At 47.4% G+C, this 23,849-nt stretch overlaps 2 protein-coding genes across 5 annotated transcripts in view; one reads left to right on the top strand and one right to left on the bottom strand.

The window, feature by feature from the left end:
• Positions 1 to 219: 219 nt before the first annotated feature.
• adra1ab (adrenoceptor alpha 1Ab) lies at positions 220 to 4,290 on the top strand. Its single transcript, XM_042059956.1, has 3 exons — positions 220 to 1,355; positions 1,401 to 1,530; positions 3,749 to 4,290. Exons 1-3 carry the CDS (start codon positions 555 to 557, stop codon positions 4,288 to 4,290), a joined length of 1,473 nt encoding a protein of 490 aa, XP_041915890.1. The 5' UTR covers positions 220 to 554.
• A 9,551-nt stretch (positions 4,291 to 13,841) lies between these two features.
• Positions 13,842 to 23,849, bottom strand: part of dpysl2b (dihydropyrimidinase like 2b) — a 34,131-nt gene continuing 24,123 nt past the window's right edge. For 3 of the 4 annotated variants that reach the window (XM_042058356.1, XM_042058357.1, XM_042058359.1), the window contains 9 exons: positions 22,161 to 22,241; positions 21,757 to 21,825; positions 21,425 to 21,545; positions 19,757 to 19,913; positions 19,367 to 19,508; positions 19,066 to 19,236; positions 15,512 to 15,691; positions 15,034 to 15,199; positions 13,842 to 14,152 (listed from right to left, as the gene is read on the bottom strand). In XM_042058356.1, coding sequence (XP_041914290.1) covers positions 14,025 to 14,152; positions 15,034 to 15,199; positions 15,512 to 15,691; positions 19,066 to 19,236; positions 19,367 to 19,508; positions 19,757 to 19,913; positions 21,425 to 21,545; positions 21,757 to 21,825; positions 22,161 to 22,241 — 1,215 coding nt within the window. In that variant the 3' untranslated portion in view covers positions 13,842 to 14,024. The remainder of the gene's footprint in view (positions 14,153 to 15,033; positions 15,200 to 15,511; positions 15,692 to 19,065; positions 19,237 to 19,366; positions 19,509 to 19,756; positions 19,914 to 21,424; positions 21,546 to 21,756; positions 21,826 to 22,160; positions 22,242 to 23,849) is intronic. The other variant, XM_042058358.1, reaches the window with a different exon arrangement.

Genomic DNA, 23,849 nt, shown 5'->3' with positions numbered 1-23,849 from the left:
TCCACATGGCAGTGATCTCCACCAGGAGGCGCTAGAGAGCAGTGATCTCCACCAGGAGGCGCTAGAAAACAGCGATCCCACCAGGAGGCGCTAGAGAGCAGCAATCCCACCAGGAGGTGCTAGAGAGCAGCGATCCCACCAGGAGGCGCTAGATAGCAGCGATAAGAGAGAAGTCATCGTCACATAGAGAGCAGCGATCCCCACCAGGCTGCAGAGAGTTGTCATTGCCACCAGGAGGTGATAGAGAACAGCAATCCCCATCAGGCTGCAGATTGCTGTCATTACCACCACGAGGCGCTGGAGAGCAGGGATCCCCGCAAGGCTGCAGAGAGTAGTCATCATCCCTAGGGGGTGCTATAGAGCAGCCATCCCCATAAGGCTGTATATAGTGGTCATCACTAACCAGAGGTGACAGAGCAGCGATCCCCGCAAGGCTGCAGAGAGTAGATATCATCCCTAGGGGGCGCTAGAGAGCAGCGATCCCTACCTTTGCCATATCCAGGAGTGGTGGCCTTCCCCTCCGGTGGCAGCCGTCCAGGGCTGCGTCTTCTGAGATGGTCCCTGCCGATGCCAACTCCAGCGCGTCGCCCCCGTCGGAGCTCTGCCCCAACTGCAGCCTGGCGTCGCTGGCAGCGGTGCCCGTGGGCAAAGCCGTGGCTCTGGGCCTGGTGCTGCTGGTGTTCATGGTGTGTGGCGTGTTGGGCAACGTCCTGGTCATCCTGTCGGTGGTGTGCCACCGGCACCTGCGCACGGTCACTCACTACTTCATCGTGAACCTGGCGGTGGCCGACCTGCTCCTGAGCGCCGCCGTGCTGCCCTTCTCGCTGGCCCTCGAGTTGTTTGGGCGCTGGGTGTTCGGACGGCTGCTGTGTAACATGTGGGCGGTGCTGGACGTGCTGTGCTGCACGGCGTCCATCCTCAGCCTGTGCGCCATCTCCGTCGACCGCTTCCTGGCCGTCAGCCGGCCGCTGCAGTACCCGGCGCTGGTGACCGGCCGGCGGGGGCTGGTCACCGTGGCGATGCTCTGGACGCTGGCGGCCGCCATCTCGGTGGGGCCGCTGCTGGGCTGGCGCCAGCCGATGCCCGAGGACGAGTCCGTGTGTCGGGTCAACGAGGACCCGGGCTACGTGCTCTTCTCCGCGCTCGGCTCCTTCTACGTTCCGCTGGCGGTCATCCTGGTCATGTACTGCCGCGTGTACGTGGTTGCCAGGCGACACTCCCGTGCCCGCTCTCGCTCGCTGAGGGATGGCGGAGCGACCTCGCTACGGATGCACTGCGGGAATGCTCAGAGCGTGACCAACAAGCAGGACAGAGGAGGAGGAGATGGAGGAGGAGGAGGAGGAGGAGGAGGAGGGGTGGGGGGAGAGTGGGGGGCACAGCAGAAGACCGGGACACTGAAGAAGAGCGGCCGGAGAAGCCTCCTCCGTCTGCTGAGGTTCTCGCGGGAACAGCGGGCGGCCAAGACGCTGGGGATGGTGGTCGGCTGCTTCATCCTCTGCTGGCTACCCTTCTTCCTGGTGCTGCCCATTGGTAAGTGTGTGTGTGTGTGTGTGTTTCAGTATGTGTCTGTGTGTGTGTGCATGACTGTGTGTGTGTGGTATATGACTGTTTGTGTGTGTGTGTGTGTGCGTAAGTGTGTGTGTGTGTGTGTGTGTGTGTGTGTGTGAATACTAACCTGTCCTTTTACTCCTGTTTGTTTTGCATCAATGTTCATGTTCATCCATTCATAAGACTGAAAGAGGAGGAGAAAAGGAGGAGAGAGAGAGGAGGAGGACGAGGAGAGAGAGAGGAGAGACGGAGAGGTTGGGAGAGGAGGAGAAGAGAGAGAGAGAGGAGAAGGAGAGAGGAGAGGGAGGAAAAGACAGAAAGGCGGAGGGATGAGAAGACAGGAGGAGAGGAGAGAAGTGGAGGAGAAGAGAGAAAGGGATAAGAGAGGTAGCTAGAGAAGAGAAGACGTCAACTCTCAGCAGTTGACAGATAAAGTGAGAGTGTTTTGACATCAGCATCAGTCAACAAGGTCTGATTCCTTCGTTGCCCATCACTGATCACACTGAGAAATCTCATCTCAAGTGCACTGAGCTGGGAAACACAAATTATCTCGCTCGCACTCGCTCTGGAAAATGCTCTGCGAGATTGCGTGCACTCCACTTAAGAGCGAGCAAGAAAAAGATGAAGGGAGAGAGAGAGACGGAGGACGGAAGAGAGATAACGATAGATGGTGAGAAAGAGGGAGAGAGAGATGCAGTCAAAATATTGAGAATGATGGAATGATGGAGATGGAGAGAGTGAAAACAGGATAGAAAGAGATGAAGAAAGAGAGTGTACTGTTTCACATGTTGGTGGTTTTGTGTGTGTGTGTGGTGTGAACAGTGACCTACTACAATAAATCATGAGATCCCAGTGAGAGAGAGTCATGTTTTTGTAATCAGCACCCATCGGAATGGGCGACAGGTAACTGTAAAAGCTGAAAGAAATCAATGGGATGAAATATCACCTGGCCACATACGGTGAAAGTCAGAGAGGACATTTCATAAAGTCATTTGGATTGGCCTTACACCAGCTAGCATCACTAACCGCTAACATCGCTAACATCTCATGACTTCTATATCAACATACATTATTTGTTAACCAGGGACCAAAAGAAACACACTAGACAGGTAGGTCACCCCTACCTTCAATATTCCCAGAGAAATTCTACGCAAAGTTTTGTTTTTGTTTGGGGGACAGGTTGCCCCTACTTTTTTCCAGTTTTCGGAGCCTGGGCTGCCTACGGAGACCGTGTTTTTTTTTTCAGTCCAGTTTTTTTTTTCAGTTTTTTTTTCCAGTCCAGTACACATGTCTTTGGCAAGTAGCCAAGGCTACTACAGACACAGGTGAAGAACAGTCAGGGACCTGATGGAGTGTGTGAGGAGCGCTGAGATGGGACCTGATGGAGTGTGTGAGGAGCGCTGAGATGCGACCTGATGGAGTGTGTGAGGAGCGCTGAGATGATGGGATTGGTGCAGACCTGACGGAGTGTGTGAGGAGCGCTGAGATGGGAGTGGTGCAGACCTGATGGAGTGTGTGAGGAGCGCTGAGATGGGAGTGGTGCAGACCTGATGGAGTGTGTGAGGAGCGCTGAGATGGGAGTGGTGCAGACCTGATGGGGTGTTTTCTCCAGCTGTGATGGAGTGTTTGACAGATGTGATGGAGGATGAGGGGAGTGATTGTGATGTAATATGCTGAAGGCCTTTCTCAGGGTGACATTAGGACGAATGATACAAATTGTGACCACCTGTGTGTGTGTGTGTGTGTGTGTGTGTGTGTGTGTGTGTGTGTGTGTGTGTGTGTGTGTGTGTCTGTCTTGTGTGTGTGTGTGTGTGTGTGTGTGTGTGTGCGCACGCATGTGAGACCATGAGTGTGTGTGTCTGTGTGAAACCATATATGTGTGTGCCTACTCCAGGCTCCATGTTAGACAGGGCTGTACTGACCTCAACAAGTGTGCATGTTTGTGTGTGAGACTGTGAGTGTGTGTATGTGAGGCCGTGTGTGTGTGTATGTGTGCACGTGTGTGTGTGTGTGTATGTGTGCACGTGTGTGTGTGTGTGTGTGTGTGTGTGTGTGTGTGTTGTGTGTATGTGAGACCGTGTGTGTGCACGTGTGTGTGTGTGTGTGTGTGTGTGTGTGTATGTGAGACCGTGTGTGTGTGTGTGTGTGTGTGTGTGTGTGTGTGTATAACTGAGTATGTGCTGTTCTCCTCCTCCCCCAGGCTCCATGTTTCCTTCCTACCACCCTTCTGAGACGGTCTTCAAGGTGACCTTCTGGCTCGGCTACTTCAATAGCTGCCTGAACCCCATCATCTACCCATGCACGTGCCAGGAGTTCAAGCGGGCCTTCCTCAGCGTGCTGCGTGCCCAGTGCCTCCGCAAGGCTGGACATGCCAGCAGGCAACATAAGTCCCCCCGGCTCTCCTACTCCTCCGCCACACACCCGCCTCCCTGCTCGACCCCTCCGCCCCAAACCCCCGAGACGCTGCCCGCAGGTGCCCACCGCCACCGCCACCGCCCCCACCCCCGCGCCGATGACGACGCAGGGCGCCCCTGCTGGCGCGCCTCTGTGCCCCCACTCTGCCTCCCCTCTGAAGGTGTGCTGTTTCGGGGTAAGAGAGAGCCTCTCCGGGCCCTGCTCCCCGACCGGTTCTGCCCCAGCCCCTGCCCCACCGTCCCGCTCCACCAAGACCAGGACCCTTCAGCTCTCCCTGGGCAAGAGTGTGGGTCAGGCTCTCTGACCGCCTACAAGCAGGAACACTGATACAAAGACACGTAACACCAGGGTCTGCCCCTCCTTCCACACTGCAGCACTAACTGCCCCCATCTCTGCAGGCACACTGTCTCAAACACCCCACTGCACCATCCATGCTGCAGTAGCACCTCCACCCTTCTCAAACACCCAAGTGCAGTAGCACCTCGACCCTTCTCAAACATCCCACTGCTGTAGCATCCTCCACCCTTCTCAAAGCAGCAGGGTCTGTTTTTATGATTGTGGTATGGATCTGTTTATAGATCCCATAAATGTTTTCCCTCCATTTCAATGGTTGGCAATATTTCAGTGTCAATATTTCAGTGTCAAGTTAAGGTGATGTTTTATTTCTCTTTCTGTCTCTCAACAGTCATGCTTAGAATTCAACACTGAATCGAATTTCCCCCCGACACACACCAACAGGATCTGCCCACAAACCCCAAAATAATTTGCCACCCCCAGACCCCCCCACCCCTCCAAAGCTGTACCAGTCCCTTGTCCACACATCATACAGAAACCCTGACCCCTTTGCCTGAGATGACCCTCATTATGATGATGATGATGAGATGATGTCTGCCTAATGAGAAAGGGAGACAGAAAGAGGAAAAGAGACAAGGGAGAGAGAGATGAGGAGAGAGAGGGAGAGATGAGGAGAGAGGGAGGGAGAGATGAGGAGAGAGAGGGAGAGAGAGATGAGGAGAGAGAGGGAGAGAGATAAGGAGAGAGGGAGGGAGAGATGAGGAGAGAGAGGGAGAGAGAGATAAGGAGAGAGGGAGGGAGAGATGAGGAGAGAGAGGGAGGGAGAGATAAGGAGAGAGGGAGGGAGAGATGAGGAGAGAGAGGGAGGGAGAGATGAGGAGAGAGAGGGAGAGATGAGGAGAGAGAGAGGGAGAGATGAGGAGAGAGGGAGAGAGAGATGAGGAGAGAGGGAGAGATGAGGAGAGAGGGAGAGATGAGGAGAGAGGGAGAGGTGAGGAGAGAGGAAGAGATGAGGAGAGAGAGGGAGAGAGAGATAAGGAGAGAGAGAGATGAGGAGAGAGGGAGAGATAAGGAGAGAGGGAGAGATGAGGAGAGAGGGAGAGATGAGGAGAGAGGGAGAGGTGAGGAGAGAGAGGGGGAGAGATGAGGAGAGAGGGAGGGATGAGGAGAGAGGGATAGATGAGGAGAGGGAGGGATAGATGAGGAGAGAGGGATAGATGAGGAGGGAGGGAGAGATGAGGAGAGAGAGGGAGAGATGAGGAGAGAGGGATAGATGAGGAGAGGGAGTGATGAGATGAGGAGAGAGAGGGAGAGATGAGGAGAGAGAGGGAGAGATGAGGAGAGAGGGAGTGATGAGGAGAGAGGGAGGGAGAGGGAGAGGTCCCTTTGTGTTGTAGGTGTTGGTGATTCGACACATGCAGTCATAGTCATAGTTCAGGTCTGTCCTGTGGAGCTGGGAGGCTGTGATACTGCCTGACCCCTGTAGGGAAAACTCTAATGGAAATTAAATATGGATCTCCTACGCTGGACACCGAGGGCTCAAACACTCACCGCTGAGTGGGGAGACTATACTGATCAAATGAGAAATACACACATACACACACACACACACACTCACACTCACCGCTGGGTGGGCTGCTGACTATAATACTGATCAAATGAGAAATACACACCCCTAGCGTGTACACACACACACACATCTCTGGCTGAACGAACTGTGATACGGATCAAATGAGAAATATACACCACTGATTCATACACACACATACACACACACAAACACACACACACCCATCTGGCTGAGTGGACTGTGATACAGATCAAATGAGAAATATCCACCGCTGATTCTTACATGCACACACGCACACGCACACACACATACACACACACAGCTTTGGTTGGGTTGAAAATGATACTCATCAAATGAGAAATAACCTCCTGGGGTGATGAGAAGAGAACTGCACACACACACACGCACACACACACACACACACACACACGCACACACTCTGAATCAGACATTTGCAAACTCTAAAGACTTGGCTCTCATACTCCTGCTGGGCTTCTGTACAGGTGTCTATGTGTCAGGTATATGTCACACACTTCTGAAGAGGACATGGAGGATATCGTCATGTGACACTACCGTGGCTTACCCCATGTGGCAGAGCCCTGGAGGACCGATGTGGGAAGTGACCACCAAGGTGTCCTCGTCCCAAAGATGCACTTCGTAGGAAGTGACCACCAAGATGTCCTCGTCTCAAAGATGCACTTCACTGTGAAATGTGAGACAGTGCTGTTCATACTCTGACACATGAGCAAGTGTGTCTCTCCTGTTTGTAGTTAAAATGATGGAAATATGAAATATTCTGTATTTATGTTTTAACACTCGGTGTGGACTGATGAAGAGAAAGTTGAATTTGGTGGTCTGTGTGCACAGCAGTGGGTCATTATTTAAAGCGAAGGATGATCTTTTATTTATGTAAGTTTTGGAGCTTTGATTAAAAGCACAGAGAAAAACAGAATCCTACTGTGGAGATGAAGGGGAGCTTGTGGAATGTAATCTATCTGAACACCCATTAACGACACTGTGAAAGTAATTAGGCCTGAAATCATCTCATTTCAAAATCTGGATTTATTTATTTGTTCTTGAAAGTGCAGTTTTGATTCCTGGACTCTCTCTTTCTTTCCCCTCTCGTTTATTCACATCACATCACACCTTAAAAGATTTTTACTAAGGATTGCCAAACAGTGTACTCTTTTATAGCCTGGAGGTGCACGCTTTGGTGCAAGCATGCACTGCCTTATGGGCATTGGTTGAAAAGGGTATGTACACCCAGAGGCAATACCCCACTAGGTGACATCGAAGTGCTTCGACTGAAAGAGAATAACACTTTGAGGGGCAGAGCCATCACTGTAAACATACTCTGCAGGGTATGTGCTGCCCCTTGGTGGCTTAAGTCTGCAACTGCACATTTCATATTGAAAGTTTTGCGGTTGCTTGTGATCGTTTACACTGCATTGAGGCTACTGTATGCACTGCGTTTAGAATGTGAACACTGTCTGCTGGCACTGGAGGAATTTCATGATTACTATGGTGACTTTATTGTTTTTGTTTTTCTGTTGTAAAATGAATACATTATGCACTACTGTTCATGACCCAGCAAGGTTTTTTTTATCACATTGGTCTAACGTCACATCTACCTGACCACTAGATGGTTTGGTGTGTGTGGAGAAAGGTTACATATGATTAACGTTCACAATGCTCACCCCTTTCAGGCATGGTCAAGGACGGTGTAATCTGGTCCTTCAGGCATGAAGAGTTCAGATGCAAAACCCTCTAAATCCGTCTGACCACTTTTCTTTTAAATGAGCATTTAAAATCAGGCTCCTATAGATTTTTGCCTATAAATCGATCAGGCCAGGAAGAGAGTGGTATTTAGTGGGTTTTGAAGTTAAATTATTTGATTGACGTATACTATGTGTGGAGAGCATCCACTCACCATCTTTATCTCATTTTTGACGTAGGTGGCATTTAGAGGCTTTTACATCTGAACCCTTCGCATGGTCAAGGACATTGTAAATTGGTCTTTCTGTCCATTTATGTCTACTCACATAACTTAAAAACAACTGGATCTATGTACTTCAAACATTTATACAAGGTAGAGGATCAACATGTGTCGTTTCTCTTATTTTATATTTTTTCCTTTTCTTTTCTTTAAAGATACTGTGTGTGATTCTAGTGATGGGGACGAGACCGCCTATGCCGAGTCCGAGTCAAGACCGAGTCTTTGAAGGGTCGAGACCGAGTCGAGACCGAGTCTGTTGGTTTCCAAATACAGTCGAGTCCGAGTCAAGACCGAGTCTTTGAGGAAGCAAGTCCGAGTCGAGACCGAGTCCTTTAGGAGTCGAGACCGAGTCGAGACCAAGACCATAAAAAGATGTCAGTTTTCATATTCATAATTTAATATCACCCCAGTTAATAATCAACCATTAGGCCTACAGACTAAGCTAGATTGGGAATTGTTTAGAGGAGCAGTCTTAACGTCTTAATATGGACTATGCTGACCTACAGACACTCACCGGCAGCAGAGCCATAGAGATAAATAAACGGCTCTGACGGCAGTATCTTTGCATTGCACCATGGGATGTCATTTTTAAATAATGCCGGTCAACATTGCATTTTATTATTATTGTTGTTATGTGTTGTGTGTTCTTTTTATATGAACAGAAAAAATGCGTTGGTCTCGAGGACTCGGTCTGAAATTACGAGTCTTTCTCCTCCCACTGTGGTCCGAGACCGAGTCTTTGAAAGAACGAGTCCGAGACGAGACCGAGAAAGCAGAAATTGGTCTCCAAGACCGGACTCGAGTACTACATCACTATGTGATTCTAAGTCATTTTCTTTCCTTTTCCTTAAAGGTACTGTGTGTGATTCTAAGTGATTCCTAACCTGTGAAACTTTTTGTCACGTTCAGCCAATGTCAACTCATGATCCATTCATTCTGTGAGTAATAAAACAAAAAGGTCTTCGTTCACTGGCCTGTCTCCATGAACTGGAAAACAAAATGGAGTAAGTCTGCCTGTCCCCCAAAACTGTTCCAACTGTTAAACAGGACCGAGTTCTGTCTGAGAATTTCTGGCTTTTTAAGGGTTAGCTGCAGTTCATTTTTGGCCCTTTACAGGGAAGAATTTTGCAGTGGAGAATATTCCCTCACGTGAGAAGGTGACCAAGTTTGAGTGTTACAGATGCTAGTGAGTTTAGTTTACACACCACATATGTCCAACTCTTTATATGGATTACATTTATTTTCTTACATGAATCTATATGGCATTTGTGTGTGTGTGTGAGAGAGAGAGAGAGAGAGAGAGAGAGAGAGAGAGAGAGAGACATGATATCAAATCAATCTCAAGAAAAACACACAGAGAAATGGCAGGGTATCATGTTTCGTTTTAATGTTTTTACTTTTTTGAAATCATCTTTATATGGCCATCCATAAGACTCGTTACTTGTCACGGGGATCAAGCATCCTTGCACTCCACAGCCAACAAAACGACACCATCAAACAGCTTCAATTCTACCAAGGCAGGGTTGGGGGGGGGGGTGCAGGAAGAAGGGGGGGGGGGGGTACAGCATACAGTAAGCAACCTCACACTGAAAGCTCATCGTCTCTCATTCTGCACATTAACATACATCACATAGTAGAGAGGCATAGAAAAAACATCCAAGCAAAGTGTGTGTGTCTGTTTGTGTGTTTGTTGGGATGTGTGTAAAATGTGTATGCAAAAGCATGTATGTGTTTGTTTGCATCTTTGTGTATAAGATTCAGCTTGTGTGTGTTTGTGTGTGTGTGTGTGTGTGTGTGTGTGTGTGTAAGCACAAGATGCCTATGTGTGTACTGTATGTGTCTGCATGTGTAAACCTGTGTGTGTGTGTGTGTGTAAGGGCACGCATATATAGGTGGTTGACATCTGTCTGGAGAGTAGTGAAGTGCTGCTTAAGGCATGTGTGATTGCCCACAACTCCTGGGCATGTGGCATGACTGGGTGACCATGTGGTGGGGTATTAACAGGGAACTGCCCCTGCTCCTACTCCTGCCACAGACAGCCTCACCGTGACACACATACACACACACACACACACACACACAAGGCCAACGTGTGTCTGTCTGTGGGTAAAAAGCATACTTCAACCCCACCAGATGCATTTGGACCCGAAAGCGAAGAGAATAATACAATCACTGGAACATGGAAGAGTTTAAGACAAACTATCATCTATTGAGTGGCCTCTAGAGGCTTCCACTGAAGTGTTTGTGAGTCTGTGGGTGAGTGTATGTTTATGCAACACACACCTTCCAATCACACTGTGTTTCAAATAGCACCAGGGCCAGAGAGGTTGCTATGGGCAACATCCAATCTGAAAAGTGTTGCCATGACAAAATAAACAGACAGGGGCCACAAGTCATTGGTCAATGAGAGGGTCTCGGAGGCTGAGTCAGAATGAGGGAGAAGGAAAAGAAAAAAGAGGGGGGAGAGGAGAGGTGGACGGAGAGAACAGAGAAATACTTTAGGACTCAGGAGAACTTGCGCTTCGTCTGCTGCCAAATCCCCCCGTCTAAAGGTTGAAAGTTCCCAGCCTCAGAGAGGAAGGAGGGATGAGTCATGAGAGGCATCATCCCGCCTCTGACAGATGTGCATTCCAACAGCAAGCATGCACAATGGAGACTCGTACTCAAAAAAGACTCGGAAAAGGTACAATAGAACGGCAGTGGCCCCAGTCCACCCCTGGCACAGAAACCACAGACTGAGAGTGATTATACAATGCTAGAATTAGAAGTGGATAAAATAACTATAATAATAGTCAAGGAAATGATGAGTGCAAAAATGTGAGGAGCCACAGGGATTCTGAGAGGTGTGTGAAGGACCATGACAGCGGAGCCAAGGTGTCTCAGTCCAAGAATATGTCTCAAGGTGTCTCAATCCTACTCTTGACCTCTCAGTAGGATGCTAAGATGTCCGAGACATATTCTTGAACTCTCTATAGGACGTCAAGATGTATGAATCCTACAGTACTCTTGCACTCTCTATAGGAAGCCAAGATGTCTGAATCCTACTCTTGTGCTCTCAGTAGGATGCCAAGATGTCTGAGACATATTCTTGAACTCTCTATAGGACGTCAAGATGTATGAATCCTACAGTACTCTTGCACTCTCTGTAGGGAGCCAAGATGTCTGAAACCTCGGAGGTCTAATGTCAAACCGCCAAATGAGCACTCACTCCTGGATGTACTGGAGAAGGCTACTGTGTTCCAAACCATCATGAGGGGAGTAGGCTGACAGCTCTGAGACCAAGGACCGGTTGAACAGTCATGGTTTCTGTCCTAGATGCTGCTGACCATAACTAGCGGGAAACTATAATGCTCTGAGGCTGAAGACCTTACAGCCGGGCTACACCGGGTCCAATTGAAGCGCTTATTTCGAGGAGCGCAAAAATAGTTTTTTTCAAAAGTACGTGCCGCTATCACGTCTGGTTTAGCCAGTTCCATTGATTATAGTGGAAGTTAGTTGTTGGAGCAGATGCTCCGCGAAAGGCATGCATCAGTTATGTGTCTGGTGTAGCCTGCCTCATGACATGAGCACTAGAGTCCAGGAATCTCAGCTCCATGTGATGTGAGAGGGTCAGTGTTCTCTCTCTAAAAATCTACTCTTTCTGCTAAGACCCAGGGAGAGGCTTAAAATGACGTGCTAACATGCAATAACGCCACAGCTAGCCCTTGGCTGTCTCATCAAAGAGCAACATTTCAGGGCATTCGTGACTTACAATCACAAAATAGAAACTGGCACCTTTGGATCGGTTAACATCTGCCTTCAACACCATTACTGGGCAGCCCTTTCTGCTCTCAATTAGAACAAGATATAAAAAACATATAAAATACAAACCCACTCAGATCACAAGGCTAAACAGACACAACACTTGCACATGTGTTTCTGGTATCATTCTAGCTTGGACAGAAAAGAAAACTTACACTGAGCTTCATAAGGGAGTTTGGATGACAATTAGTAAACGTGTTAGCTTTAGCATTACATCTATTTTATCCAAAGCGACTTACAAATACCAACTGCATGGGGCCAGTCTCCCTAAAGCAACTTGTGGTTAAGTGTCTTGCTCAAGGGTACAACACTGGCAACCAGGAATCAGCCCACAACCTTTTTTCTACATGCTAGCCACGTTCCTTAACCACTACACAACCACATGTACACTTATTAGCATAGGAGAGCAACCACATTTACACTTATTAGCATAGGATAGTCGCAACAGACAGCCTAATTATATACTAATGCGCTTCCCCTTTCACAGTTGTTAAGAAGAATTATTTTTGTCACTTCCTGCCTTAATCTCTAAATATACATGTATCTCTTTTCCCTAGAGTTGCCTCTACAATACATCTCTCTTTGTTAGGCTAAGAGAAAGCTAAGGCGCTGCCAACTTTTGGTCTTTTTTACCACCGGCACATGATTGAATCCTCAGCAACAGATCCAAAAAGGACAAGTATTGGTCTTCTTCCCTTGCTTTTTAAACTACAGCTTCTCATTCAGGTTTAATTAAAACCTAGACACTTCAACCCTGAACTCCTATCAACACTAACAGTTAGCCCCCAACTTCTCCAACACAAACATTAGCAAATAATTCCACTGACAACCCTGTCAACACTACCAGTTATCATCTGCTACCTTCAGCTCACAATCCCACAAACACTGCCAGTTAATGATTCATCTTTCACAAGGGGCCGGATGCCTCAGTTAGTGTTATCTTCAGCCTGGGGCCTCTCGTACAGACACAACCGGTATAGGTGAAGCTACAGGTAGAGTTTGTATTCACACAAGCTGTCTTAAACACGTTCAGGTCTTTTCCAACTCATGATCACATCACTTGAAAACACATTCTAAAGCAGATCATGATGCTACACAACTTTCTTTTTAAAAATCAATTTTTAAAAAAAAATGTGATTGTACTACATATGGACGTATTGTCAAATTTATGCTGACTTTACCAACTAACTTGGACAGGATCATTCATGTCATTCTCACAACTCACACACATGAATCCCATGGATAGGACACAAAGAGAAAGAGCACTCACCTGCCAATCAGAGCCCAGCTAAGACAAACACCCTGCGAATCAGAGCCCAGCTAAGACAAGTAGACTCCCAATCAGAGCCCAGCTAAGACAAGTACCCTCCCAATCGGAAACCCCGCTAGGACAAGTACCCTCTGAGTCAGAACTCTGCTAGGGCAAGTACCCTCCCAATCGGAATTCCCGCTAGGACAAGTACCCTCTGAGTCAGAACTCTGCTAGGGCAAGTACTCTCCCAATCGGAAATCCCGCTAGGACAAGAACCCTCTGAATCAGAACTCTGATTGGTCAAGCACCCTGTCAATTGGAACTCTTCTAGGACAAGTACCCTCTTAATCAGAACTCTATCAAATCAGAATTCCACTGGGACTGGAACTACTACTGGCTGAATCAGAACTCAACTAGCAACTCAACTCAACTGTCCCAAGCAGAACACCACAGCAAGTAGAACCCAAATAGGACAGCAGTGTCTTGGACGGTTCTGGGGTGGACCCGCTCCAGTCATCTGGGATGAATCCATGAGGAACACATGTGTGTAAGGAGCTGTGATGTGTGGAGCAGTGTGGACGAGTCACTGCCAATCTAACCCCTGACTCAGGAGGGGAACGCTACACCACAATGGCACCGCCACACTTTCAGTTGCCCTGTCCTGCTCTCCTCTGGCAAAAAAACAAAAAACAAAGGGAAAAAAATGCTCGGCTACACTAATCTGACCCCTTCATTTTTTAAAACGAATGTTAAATAAAAAATAATAGAAAGTACAGTATAAAACACTAAATCATACAATCAGAAGTGCTCAAACATAAAGTGTTGTTTTGTTTTAGTTATTTATCCATTTTTTCCTTCACGAGGCAAATACATGGTTTTTGTAAGGTCTCCTTGAGAGTGGAGGGTTGGAAGGTCGGGGTAAGGAGGCAAAAGGGGTAAGAGGAGTGGGAGAGGAGACGGGGGGGGGGTGTGGGGTGTGGGGGTGGGAGTGTGTGTGTTGTAGGGGGTTGTGGGGGAGGACATGGATGCCCTCTGGAGGATTTGGCTGATGGGGTGGGGGTGGGGGTGTGATGTCATGACTAACACCCCCATCTCCTGGTGACCCCCTCCCCCCAAACCTCCTCTTCTTCTCACACGCTGGACGGGGCTTAACCCAGGCTGGTGATGTTGGCCCTGCCCCCGGGTGGGGCAACGATGCGCTGGGTGTTGCGTCGGGGGATGTTGTCATCAACTTGAGCGCCTGAGCAGAGAACACCAAGGGGTGAGCTCATTCGCCCTACATAAGGCACAATCTTGTTTAGAAATAAAGCACTAAACATCAAGGCGTGAGCTCATTCGCCCTACATAAGGCACACTCTCGTTTAGAATTAAAGTACTAAACATCAATTCCTTGCAGAAATCTAATTTTGGTTTGAGTTTTACATAACAGGCAATGATTTGAATATGGATTGAAATAGAGACTCATCAGAGAGGCTTGAAACGGCCTCTCACCAGAGAGACAAAACACAGACTCATATTAGCATTAAAGCAACACAATGTAGGGCTTGTACCTTAACATTTCAGATTAATTTTGATGCCACACTATGATGTCTCTTGAAAAAATGTGATGTTGCAAAAATTCATGAAAATTTCTACATTGTGTTACTTTAACAACATTAGGATAAGTGTTTACAATGGGAAATTCCAATGAGAAATCCTCTGGAAACGGAGACAGAATTGGCAAGTCATGGCAGAGTGTACGTATGTGACTGCTACAGTGTAAGAAAAAAAGAAATGTTACATGAAACATTATAGAAATGAAAGGTTATAGAAACATAGGAGCTGTTTAATATGAGAAAGCTCTGGATTTTGCATGCAAGTCTATGTCAAAGACACAGAAGTACTCTCAAAGACATGGCAGCATTTAAAATAGGCTACATTGGCAACATTGTTGATAGGGCAAGAACATTTGGTTGCTCAAATCCAGTGTCCTTAAGATCAGTGGGCAGGTTTACTAGCGTTAGCAATATCTCATAGAAAAGCGCACCAGAGAAACTGAGGCCAGATTGGTTTATCAGAGTTAGTGTTAGCATGCAAAAGCTCATAGAAATTCTCAGAGAGACTGAAGCCAGACTGGTGTATTAGCGTTAGCATGCAATAGCTCATAGAAAGGCTTACCAGAGAGACTGAATCCAGACTGGTGCAGGTTGCGAACGGGCTGAGATGGCTGCTTAGCGGGAGAAGTCTTTGCAGAGGACGCGGGGGTCAACGTCTTTGGGGTGACGGACACCTCACAAACAGGTCCGTCATACAGGCCACGGGGAACACCCCTCAGCTCAGCCAGCTATAGGACGACAAAGAGAAAGATCAGTTTCTCACCACAGACAGAGAACAGTCACACCACAGACAGAGATCAGTCTCTCACCACAGACAGAGATCAGTTTCTCACCACAGACAGAGATCAGTCTCTTACCACAGACAGAGATCAGTCACACACCACAGACAGAAACCAGTCTCACCACAGACAGAGATCAGTTTCTCACCACAGACAGAGACCAGTCACACCACAGACAGAGACCAGTCACACACCACAGACAGAGACCAGTCACACACCACATAGAAGACCAGTCTCACTTTCACTCCCTCTCTCTCTCACCCTGCTGCGAGCCTTTATCCTCTTGTAGACGTAGTCAGGGAAGGGTTTGCGGGCGACGAAGCGTCCAGAGCCCTCTGTGGTGTGGAGGGTTCCCTCCTCCAGGACGATCTTGCCCTGGCTGATCACCACCAGTGGCCCCCCACGGACCTCCATCCCCTCAAAGATGTTATACTCCACCTCCTGTAACGGTCACAGACATCAGGTTAGACATGCACACACACACACGCACACACACACACACACACACACACACACACACACACACTGACATGAACCTCCAGCCCCTCAAAGATATTCCACAGCCTGCAAGAGTCAAATAACTGCACATGCACATACACACACTATTCTACCCATTCATATGCCCCCTAGAGGCTGTGTCATGCATTGCAGTCATCTTCATGTCTTGCGTTGCATGATGAAGTGGGCGTCTCCAATACTAAACTGAGCTTTTGAAAGACATCATCTCTGAGGTAGTTTTTGCGTTGGTGTGTGCATTTGGCAGTGAGGGTATGTGTATGAGGTAGAGAGTGAGTGAGCATTTGTAAGCACATTAGAACCATGACTGTGACTGTGTGCATGACTTATGCAGTAAGGGAGGGGTTAACAATGTGTGTGTGTGTGTGTGTGTGTGTGTGTGTGTGTGTGTGTGTGTGTGTGTGTGTGTGTGTGTGTGTGTGTGTGTGTGTGTGTGTGTGATCATCCCACTTCATGCTACTGGAACTGAAGTCATGGTAATCTGGTAAACCCCAATGGGCCAGAACAGCATGATGTCAGCCTGCACCTCCCTGAACAACACACACTACAAATAACCAGTTTCTCTATTCACACACACACACACACACACACACACACACACACACACACACAGACACACACACACACAAACACACACTACAAATTACCAGTTTCTCTATTCACACACACACACACACACACAACAAATGACCAGTTTCTCTATTAACACACATACACACACTATTCACACACACATGCACGCACGCCCGCACACGCAGACACACCACAGTTTCCCCTAATCATATGTCATATTCCATATATACACACACACAGGCACTAACACACACAGAAATATGAACACATTCTTGTACACAATCCACACACACACATATGCAGGTCCACAAGACACACTATATCTCTCTCTCCCTCTCTCTCTCCCACACACACACACACCGCCCAGCAGTTCCTTTCCTGACAGAAAGGAAAAACACTAACTTAACTATGAAAGCCAAAGAATTATGAGTCAGTGAGTGCACACACACACACACACACACACACACACACACACACACGGCTGCTAGCAATCAGGAGGGACATGATCCAGTACTAAAAGTTCGGAGATGACATCATTGCCATGAGTCACTGGTAGGCCTCCACCCTGGCCCTAGTGACCTCAGCCAATCAACAGGTAGCCTGCTCTAGCTCAACCAATCACATGCAGGCTGTCATAACCTAAACCAATCATCAGCTAAACCTAAACTTAAATGAACCAATTAACAATATGCCTGTGAGCATTCAAATCTGACTCGTATTCATGTCTACATGATCAGAGTATAGAGAAGGATGAGGGCAGACGCAGGCGGGAGAACGAGTCTCTAAACCCACATGAAACATTTCAAAAACATGGAAATATAGGCGTCAGTTGTTGCCTTGCGACAATATTTTTCCTCAAGCAAGTGTCTCTGTTGTCATGTTAGTGTGGGTATTAATAAGTTGCTAAGTTACCGACATGGAATGTTTTGGAATGTAGTGTCTGATGTTTCCCCCATGTCTAGTTCCCTACATACTGAACTCAATAGCCTTTTATAGTGAGTGGGTGGGTGGGTGGGTGAGGGAGAGAGTGAGTGGGTGGGTGAGTCGACAAGTGGAGTTTTCAGACACAGACACATACAACACCCCTCTCTAAGAGGGTAAATGTGCTAAACCTGCAGACCAGAGACCAGCTGAATGACCTCATTCTCACACCCCAAGCAGGAACAGTTTGATTGCTTTTTCCCTCCATTGTTTCCTGTATCCTGTAAGTCCATACCGTAGTGGAATTCATGCCTTTTCACATTTCCACGGTGGCCAAACGTGAAGTTTATGTACAAAATAAGGATGAATTATCATTGCAATGTTTATATATTATTATTATACGGCTCTTCACAATGCAAGTAGAATGCTCCATTGATTTGAATGGGATTTCCTAAAGTTCTACCGGTCATTATTTTAGTCTAAGGACCTCTAAATATTGACCGCTGTCAATGGCAACAGATTTTCATTCAAAAGTGAAGGCAGACGGTTGATCAGCTGTGTTCTAAAGAACGTTTGATTCAAATTTAGCGTGTGTTGCGAACTATTTGTTTCTCAGCAAAAGCCACAATGAAACGGTAAAAAATAAATGTAGAGACATATCATGGAGTTTATTTTTTCATTTTGGCAAGTAGCCATATACTTAAGCGGGATAATGTATAGAACGCTGGTCATTTTTGGGAAAATAAGTCCTTCAGGGTGAAGCAAGACCGGTTCACCCTGTCGGGACTTATTTTCCCAATAATGACATGGACGCTCCAAATGAGGGCTACAGCTGCGTGCTACTGAAAGTATATATACTCTATAGTATAGTATAGTATAGTATAGTATATATACTCTTTTGATCCCGTGAGGGAAATTTGGTCTCTGCATTTATCCCAACCCGTAATTAGTGAAACACACTCAGCACACAGTGAACACACAGTGTGGTGAAGCACACACTAATCCCGGCGCAGTGAGCTGCCTGCAACAACAGCGGCGCTCGGGTAGCAGTGAGGGGTTAGATGCCTTGCTCAAGGGCACTTCACCTGTGCCAATTGGTCGGGGTTCGAACCGGCAACCCTCCGGTTACAAGTCTGAAGTGCTAACCAGTAGGCCACGGCTGCCCCTCAAAGGGACCAAAGATGACAGAATGCAAGTCAATGGAAGCTAGCCGGGTGTTTTTTCATTTTTCACACAGATCTCTGTTTCTCAAGGTCACCGAGTGCTGTCGGTATGAAAAAAAAAAAAAAAACAATTGGCATGATTTTAAAGATGCCCCTAGAGTATAGCACTATAGCTGCCTGGCTACTCTAGCTGTGGGCTGCAGCAACTCGAGCTAGGTAGCACTGATTTTTTTGATTTTTTTTCTGTACAGAAAGCACTCGGTGACCTCAAGAAAGAGATCTGTGTGAAAAATTGCCTGAGTTCTCCTTTAAAGACAACTCAAAGCCTACAGATTTCCACAGAGCGTCTCCAGCTGGGAGAACTATACAGTGACATCAGCGGCGGTGATCTGGCACCTTGTCGTCTGTTGAGCTAATGCTCTCTACAGAGGCTACCTGGATGTAGCTGAACCCCACTGGTGGATGACTGTTTGCCCCTTGGGAGTAATTTATGGAATTTTGGCTCTTGGAAGAGATGATCTCATTATACTAAGCAAGGACTGTGCTCAGCTCTGTATGTGTGTGTGTGTGTGTGTGTGTGTGTGTGTGTGTGTGTGTGTGTGTGTGTGTGTGTGTGTGTGTGTGTTTACTGGGGTTCCTTACAGAGTTGTGGCTCTTGGCAGAGATGATCTTGGTGATGTCGGGGTCCCAGAGCACCAGGTCAGCATCGGAGCCCACGGCGATGCGACCCTTACGGGGGTACAGGTTGAAGATCTTGGCTGCGTTGGTGCTGGTGACCGCCACAAACTGGTTCTCATCCATCTTCCCTGTGACCTACACACACCAGGATCACAGAAATCATCATGCAGTATACATCACAGTAGCACAGTTATCCAATGCAAGTGTGTGTGTGTGTGTGTGTGTGTGTGTGTGTGTGTGTGTGTGTGTGTGTGTGTGTTCTTACCACACACTTGTCCCAGATGAGAGACATTCTCTCCTCAGTGCCGTTGGTGCCCTCGGGGATGAGGCTGAAGTCATCTTTGCCCACGGCACGCTGGCAAGTGTTGAAGGTGCAGTGGGCACTGCCAGTCACCTGCAGATCACCGCTACATAATACACATATATCATAAGTCATATCAACTAGCTGTCTTAGAGCTTTGATACCCATGTAAGGCATATTCATGTGTGTATGAGTGTGTGAGTGTGTGAGTGTGTGTGTGTGTGTGTGTGTGTGTGTGTGAGTGTGTCTGCGTATGTTCATGAGTGTGTGAGTGTGTGTATGTATTTGTGTGTGCGTGTGTGTGTGTGTTCATGTGTGTTTGTGTGTTCATGAGTGTGTGTGTGTGTTTCTCACCAGGACAGCAGAGAGTTGAGATAGTCAGGGGTCGTGGGGTCAGGGCTCAGAGGAGGAGATGTCACAAAAGCCGCCGCCTTTGCCCAGTTCTTGCTCCAATAGTGCGAGCCGTCCGTGCCAAGACTAGCAGTGATTGGCTCTCCATACACAACAGTGCCTAAAACAGACCAATCACAACACCCCAGTTAAAAAAAAACATCCAATCCGAAGCTGCTCTGAGCTGTATCCGCTATGTTATAACCGTGTGGCTTCAGGCCAAGATCATCTGCGCCAGATGTTTCCAGGGTCTTTGGGGAGCACAAGGCCACACTTAGAACAGCACTGCAGAGCAAACGCTTGCTCCAGTTCCAAGAATCAAGAATAACATCCCTGAGAAACCACTCTGTATCATCCCTGTAGGAAGCCACTCTGTCAGATGCTTATCAAGTTGATCCTGCATTTGTCACTATTTTGGGGCAATGCTGCAAGTATCACATGACCAGTGCATAGTGTTCTGATTGGATTCTTGTGACAAGTTGGTAACACTGATGATTAAACTTAAACATCTTTAAATGTGTTGATACATGGGGCAGTGTTTTGGCCAATGTTGCTAGGCAACCACATAACTGGTTCCATGTCTTCTGATTGGATGATGATGAAAATGTGCCTACTGATGATTAAAGTTCTCCAGAAAAATAGCTATGGCTCAATATCAATGGGATTGTGCCAGAACAGCAACACTCGGAAACACTGCCCAGCAACGCTGCTAAAAAAGTGGCCTTTTGTTTAATCAGCTTCAGTTAAAATTGTTGCCACATATCAGTAACAGGGCAAAGTATCCTAAACACTGCAACGCTGCTAAGAAAGCTGCCCAGTGTATCATGACCCAGAGAAACTGGACACACCCTACAGCAGTGGTTCTTAACTGGTCTGGCTTTGGGACCCACAATTTCCCATGTTCATGAAGTCACGACCCATATATATTTTATAGCGTTCAAGACAACAGATTTGGTGAGCTACATGCTAAGAAAGGCGAAGTGCCTGCAGGCCTATTTGTTTGGAACATGCTGTTTGGTATTACATTTGTGAAGCCTCCTGATGTCACCTTAAAGTACCTGACAGGTCTGTCTTTGACAGGTGTACTTTATTATGAGGCATTTTCACTCATGTTCCAGCAATTGTGAACATCGCACACTGTGGATTCTGCACCATTTCGTCTCAATTTAAGTCTATTTGAAATGGGCGATTTCTTCTTTTTTTTTTAACCACAAGCTCCACGACCCACCCAGAATGGTTCCGCGACCCACTTTTGGGTCCCGACCCACCAGTTAAGAACCACTGCCCTACAGTACACGCCACCGCACCTTGGCACCAACGCGTGGCACACTCCCCTTTCCACTTTGGATTCCGTTAGACTGCCCTGTGGCCAGTCCGATCCCGCACACCCACCAAACCCTTTTGCAGTCGTCGCCCTGGAGATTACCATTCAGTTCTATTTGTGTCGGGCCCGCTCAGTAAAAGTCCATTGTTTAGTGAATGCTTGTCACTTGAGAATTTCTACACTGGTGTGTCGGCGTGCTTATGTTGGCGCCTACATGCGGGGCGTGTAACTCGTGGCTCCGCCCCTCTCCGTACTCATGTCGACGCCTACATGCGAGTGTGTAACTCGGGGCTCCGCCCCTCTCTCACCTTTCTTTCTGGCCATGGCGATGACATCAGCAGCACTCCTGCTCATCACCTTGGTGATGTAGAGGGGGCAGTTGGTCTGATTGGCGATGGTCACTGAGCGGTTCACTGCCTCAGCCTCCACCTTTGGGGGCGGGGGGGGGGGGGGAGTGTGTTACACATCAGTCTGCACAAACACATCAGGCCTGAAGATACTGTGGGGTCTGAGTTGAGTGTGTGTGTGTATGTGTGTGTGTGTGTGTGCGTGTGTGTGTGCGTGTGTGTATGTGTGTGTGTGAGTATGTGTGTGTGCGTGTGTGTGTGTGTGTGTGTGTGTGTGTGTGTGTGTGATTCACCTCCTCTGGGCGGCTGAGCACGTGGCCCTCTGGTCCTGTGATTCCAAGAGACAGGATACGCTGCTGCTCCTGAGAGAGTGAAGAAAGGACAGGAGAGGAAGGAGAGGAAGAGGAGGAGGAGGAGAAAGATGAGGAGGAAGAGCAGATGAAGAGGTGAGAGACTGTGTGATTAGGAGAGGAGAGAGGCTGAGAATCATGCAGATGGCCACAGCAACACATGATGACGACAGACTCCATCTTTAACCAATAAGCAGCATGTGTTTCCACTCCAGGACGTCACATAACTGAGGGATGACCAAAGCTTCACAACACTTCTGCAATCGGACACAGGTCTCTGCTCTGACTCAGAACTGCTGTGGCGGGTGCTGAGCAGTGTGTGTGTGTGTGTGTGTGGGTGTGTTTACCTCAGCGATGATATCTCCATTCTCAGCGTGCACTTGAGCGATGGCTCCCAGGTCACGGATGGTGCTGAACACCTCGTACACCTGTATTGATACAAACACACACACACAACTCTACAGCACTTGTGGAAACACAAACACACATATGCAAAACATCTCACATACCTACAGGGTTGTAAACACACACATACATTAAGCACCTCATACAGCTGAAGGCACACAAAACACACTTGACACCTCCAACACCTGCACAAACACACACTCCCTCTCTCACACACATAGACACACACTCCCTCTCTCACACACACAAACACACACTCCCTCTCTCACACACATAGACACACATTCATCTGTACTCTCCCAACAGAATCACCAGAATCATCAGATGCATTCATTATGAGACCATAAGTAGCCGTGCAGCAGGGAGCCCATCATTAGGCATGTATGTATGTGTGTGTGTGTGTGTGTTTGTGTGTGTATGTGTATGTGTGTGTGTGTGTGTGTGTGTGTGTGTGTGTGTGTGTGTGTGTGTGTGCGCGTGCATGTGTGTGTGTGTGCGCGTGCATGTGTGTCAGGGCTCCGAACCGGTTCAAGGAACGAAAACGAAAACCGAAAACGAACGGAATTTTACGTAATTTTACGAGGAGCAGAAACGGAAACGAAAACAAAATGGTCTTCAACTGTTCCGGAACAGAAACGTTATTCTGAAATCCACAAAACTGGTTAATAACGTTTTTTTTTCGTTCTCTATATATTTTATAAAATTTCACAAAAGCATATCCTATGTCAGGGAGACTATTTCCGGTTGTGCGAAAAACAAGCCCGCATCTACACTGTTAATGTGAGCTAACAAGCCGCTATGTAGCCAACTAGGCCTACCCAGAGCCATATAAAGGTAGAGTTGCGACAACTCCATTGACGCCAATGTTCCATTTTTTCCAACAATGGCAGCTAATGGAAGCCTCAAATAGTTCCCGGAAGTTAACAATTAATAATAGCAGCAGTGCAGTTACAGCAGTATAGACTGTTTGTAGCCAACATTTCAGACTCAGATTTACATTCCAAAATCTCCCGTTTTTGGAAAGCTAGACATGAGATGGGTGCAGTTCCTGTCTGTCTGCACACTTAACTTGTACTCTCTGTTCTTAGAACTCAGCACAACAACATCTAACTTGAACTCTCTGTTCTTAGAACTCAGCACAATAATATTTCGGCTTACACAAATGGTTATACAATAATAATAATTTCCTTACAGTAACGTTAACGTTTCTTCAGTTAGCAGCAGTAGGCCTACTGTTTTTTTTTTTTTGTTGCATTCATTTTCATTGGCAAAAGCTAGCCTAATATGCATGAGAACCTATATAGATTTGAAGGAGCTGCAGCTTAGCATCAGCACAGTCATAGTAACACAGCAGGCACTAGCCCAGTGAAGGATCGTATAAGAAATTATTTATAGGCATAGGTTAGGCTTACAGTAAGTCTGTAGGCTATGGGATGGATAGCCCATCTGAATGTTTTTGGATGCCGCCTGTGATTTATTATTTTTGGGCATAGCTACGGTATAGGCTAAATCAAGGGGAAATAATGAGTACGTCTATTCTAAGGTAAAGTTCACAAAAATCACTTGATAGGCCCGCCAAACACTGCCGGAACTTTAAGAACGAACGATATTTTGCGTTCCGAACCGGTTCA

The sequence above is a fragment of the Alosa sapidissima genome, chromosome 13, assembly GCF_018492685.1.
Source record: "Alosa sapidissima isolate fAloSap1 chromosome 13, fAloSap1.pri, whole genome shotgun sequence".
Lineage (NCBI taxonomy): Eukaryota > Metazoa > Chordata > Actinopteri > Clupeiformes > Clupeidae > Alosa > Alosa sapidissima.
Note: the sequence above shows the minus strand (reverse complement) of the source record. Positions and strands in the feature narration are given on the sequence as shown.

Coding starts and splice junctions, on each gene's coding strand:
- adra1ab (XM_042059956.1), top strand. CDS start 555: ATGGTCCCTGCCGATGCCAACTCCAGCGCGTCGCCCCCGTCGGAGCTC. Junction 1,356..1,400: donor GAGGAGGAGGAGGAGGAGGG/GTGGGGGGAGAG, acceptor GGGACACTGAAG/AAGAGCGGCCGGAGAAGCCT. Junction 1,531..3,748: donor CTTCCTGGTGCTGCCCATTG/GTAAGTGTGTGT, acceptor CTCCTCCCCCAG/GCTCCATGTTTCCTTCCTAC.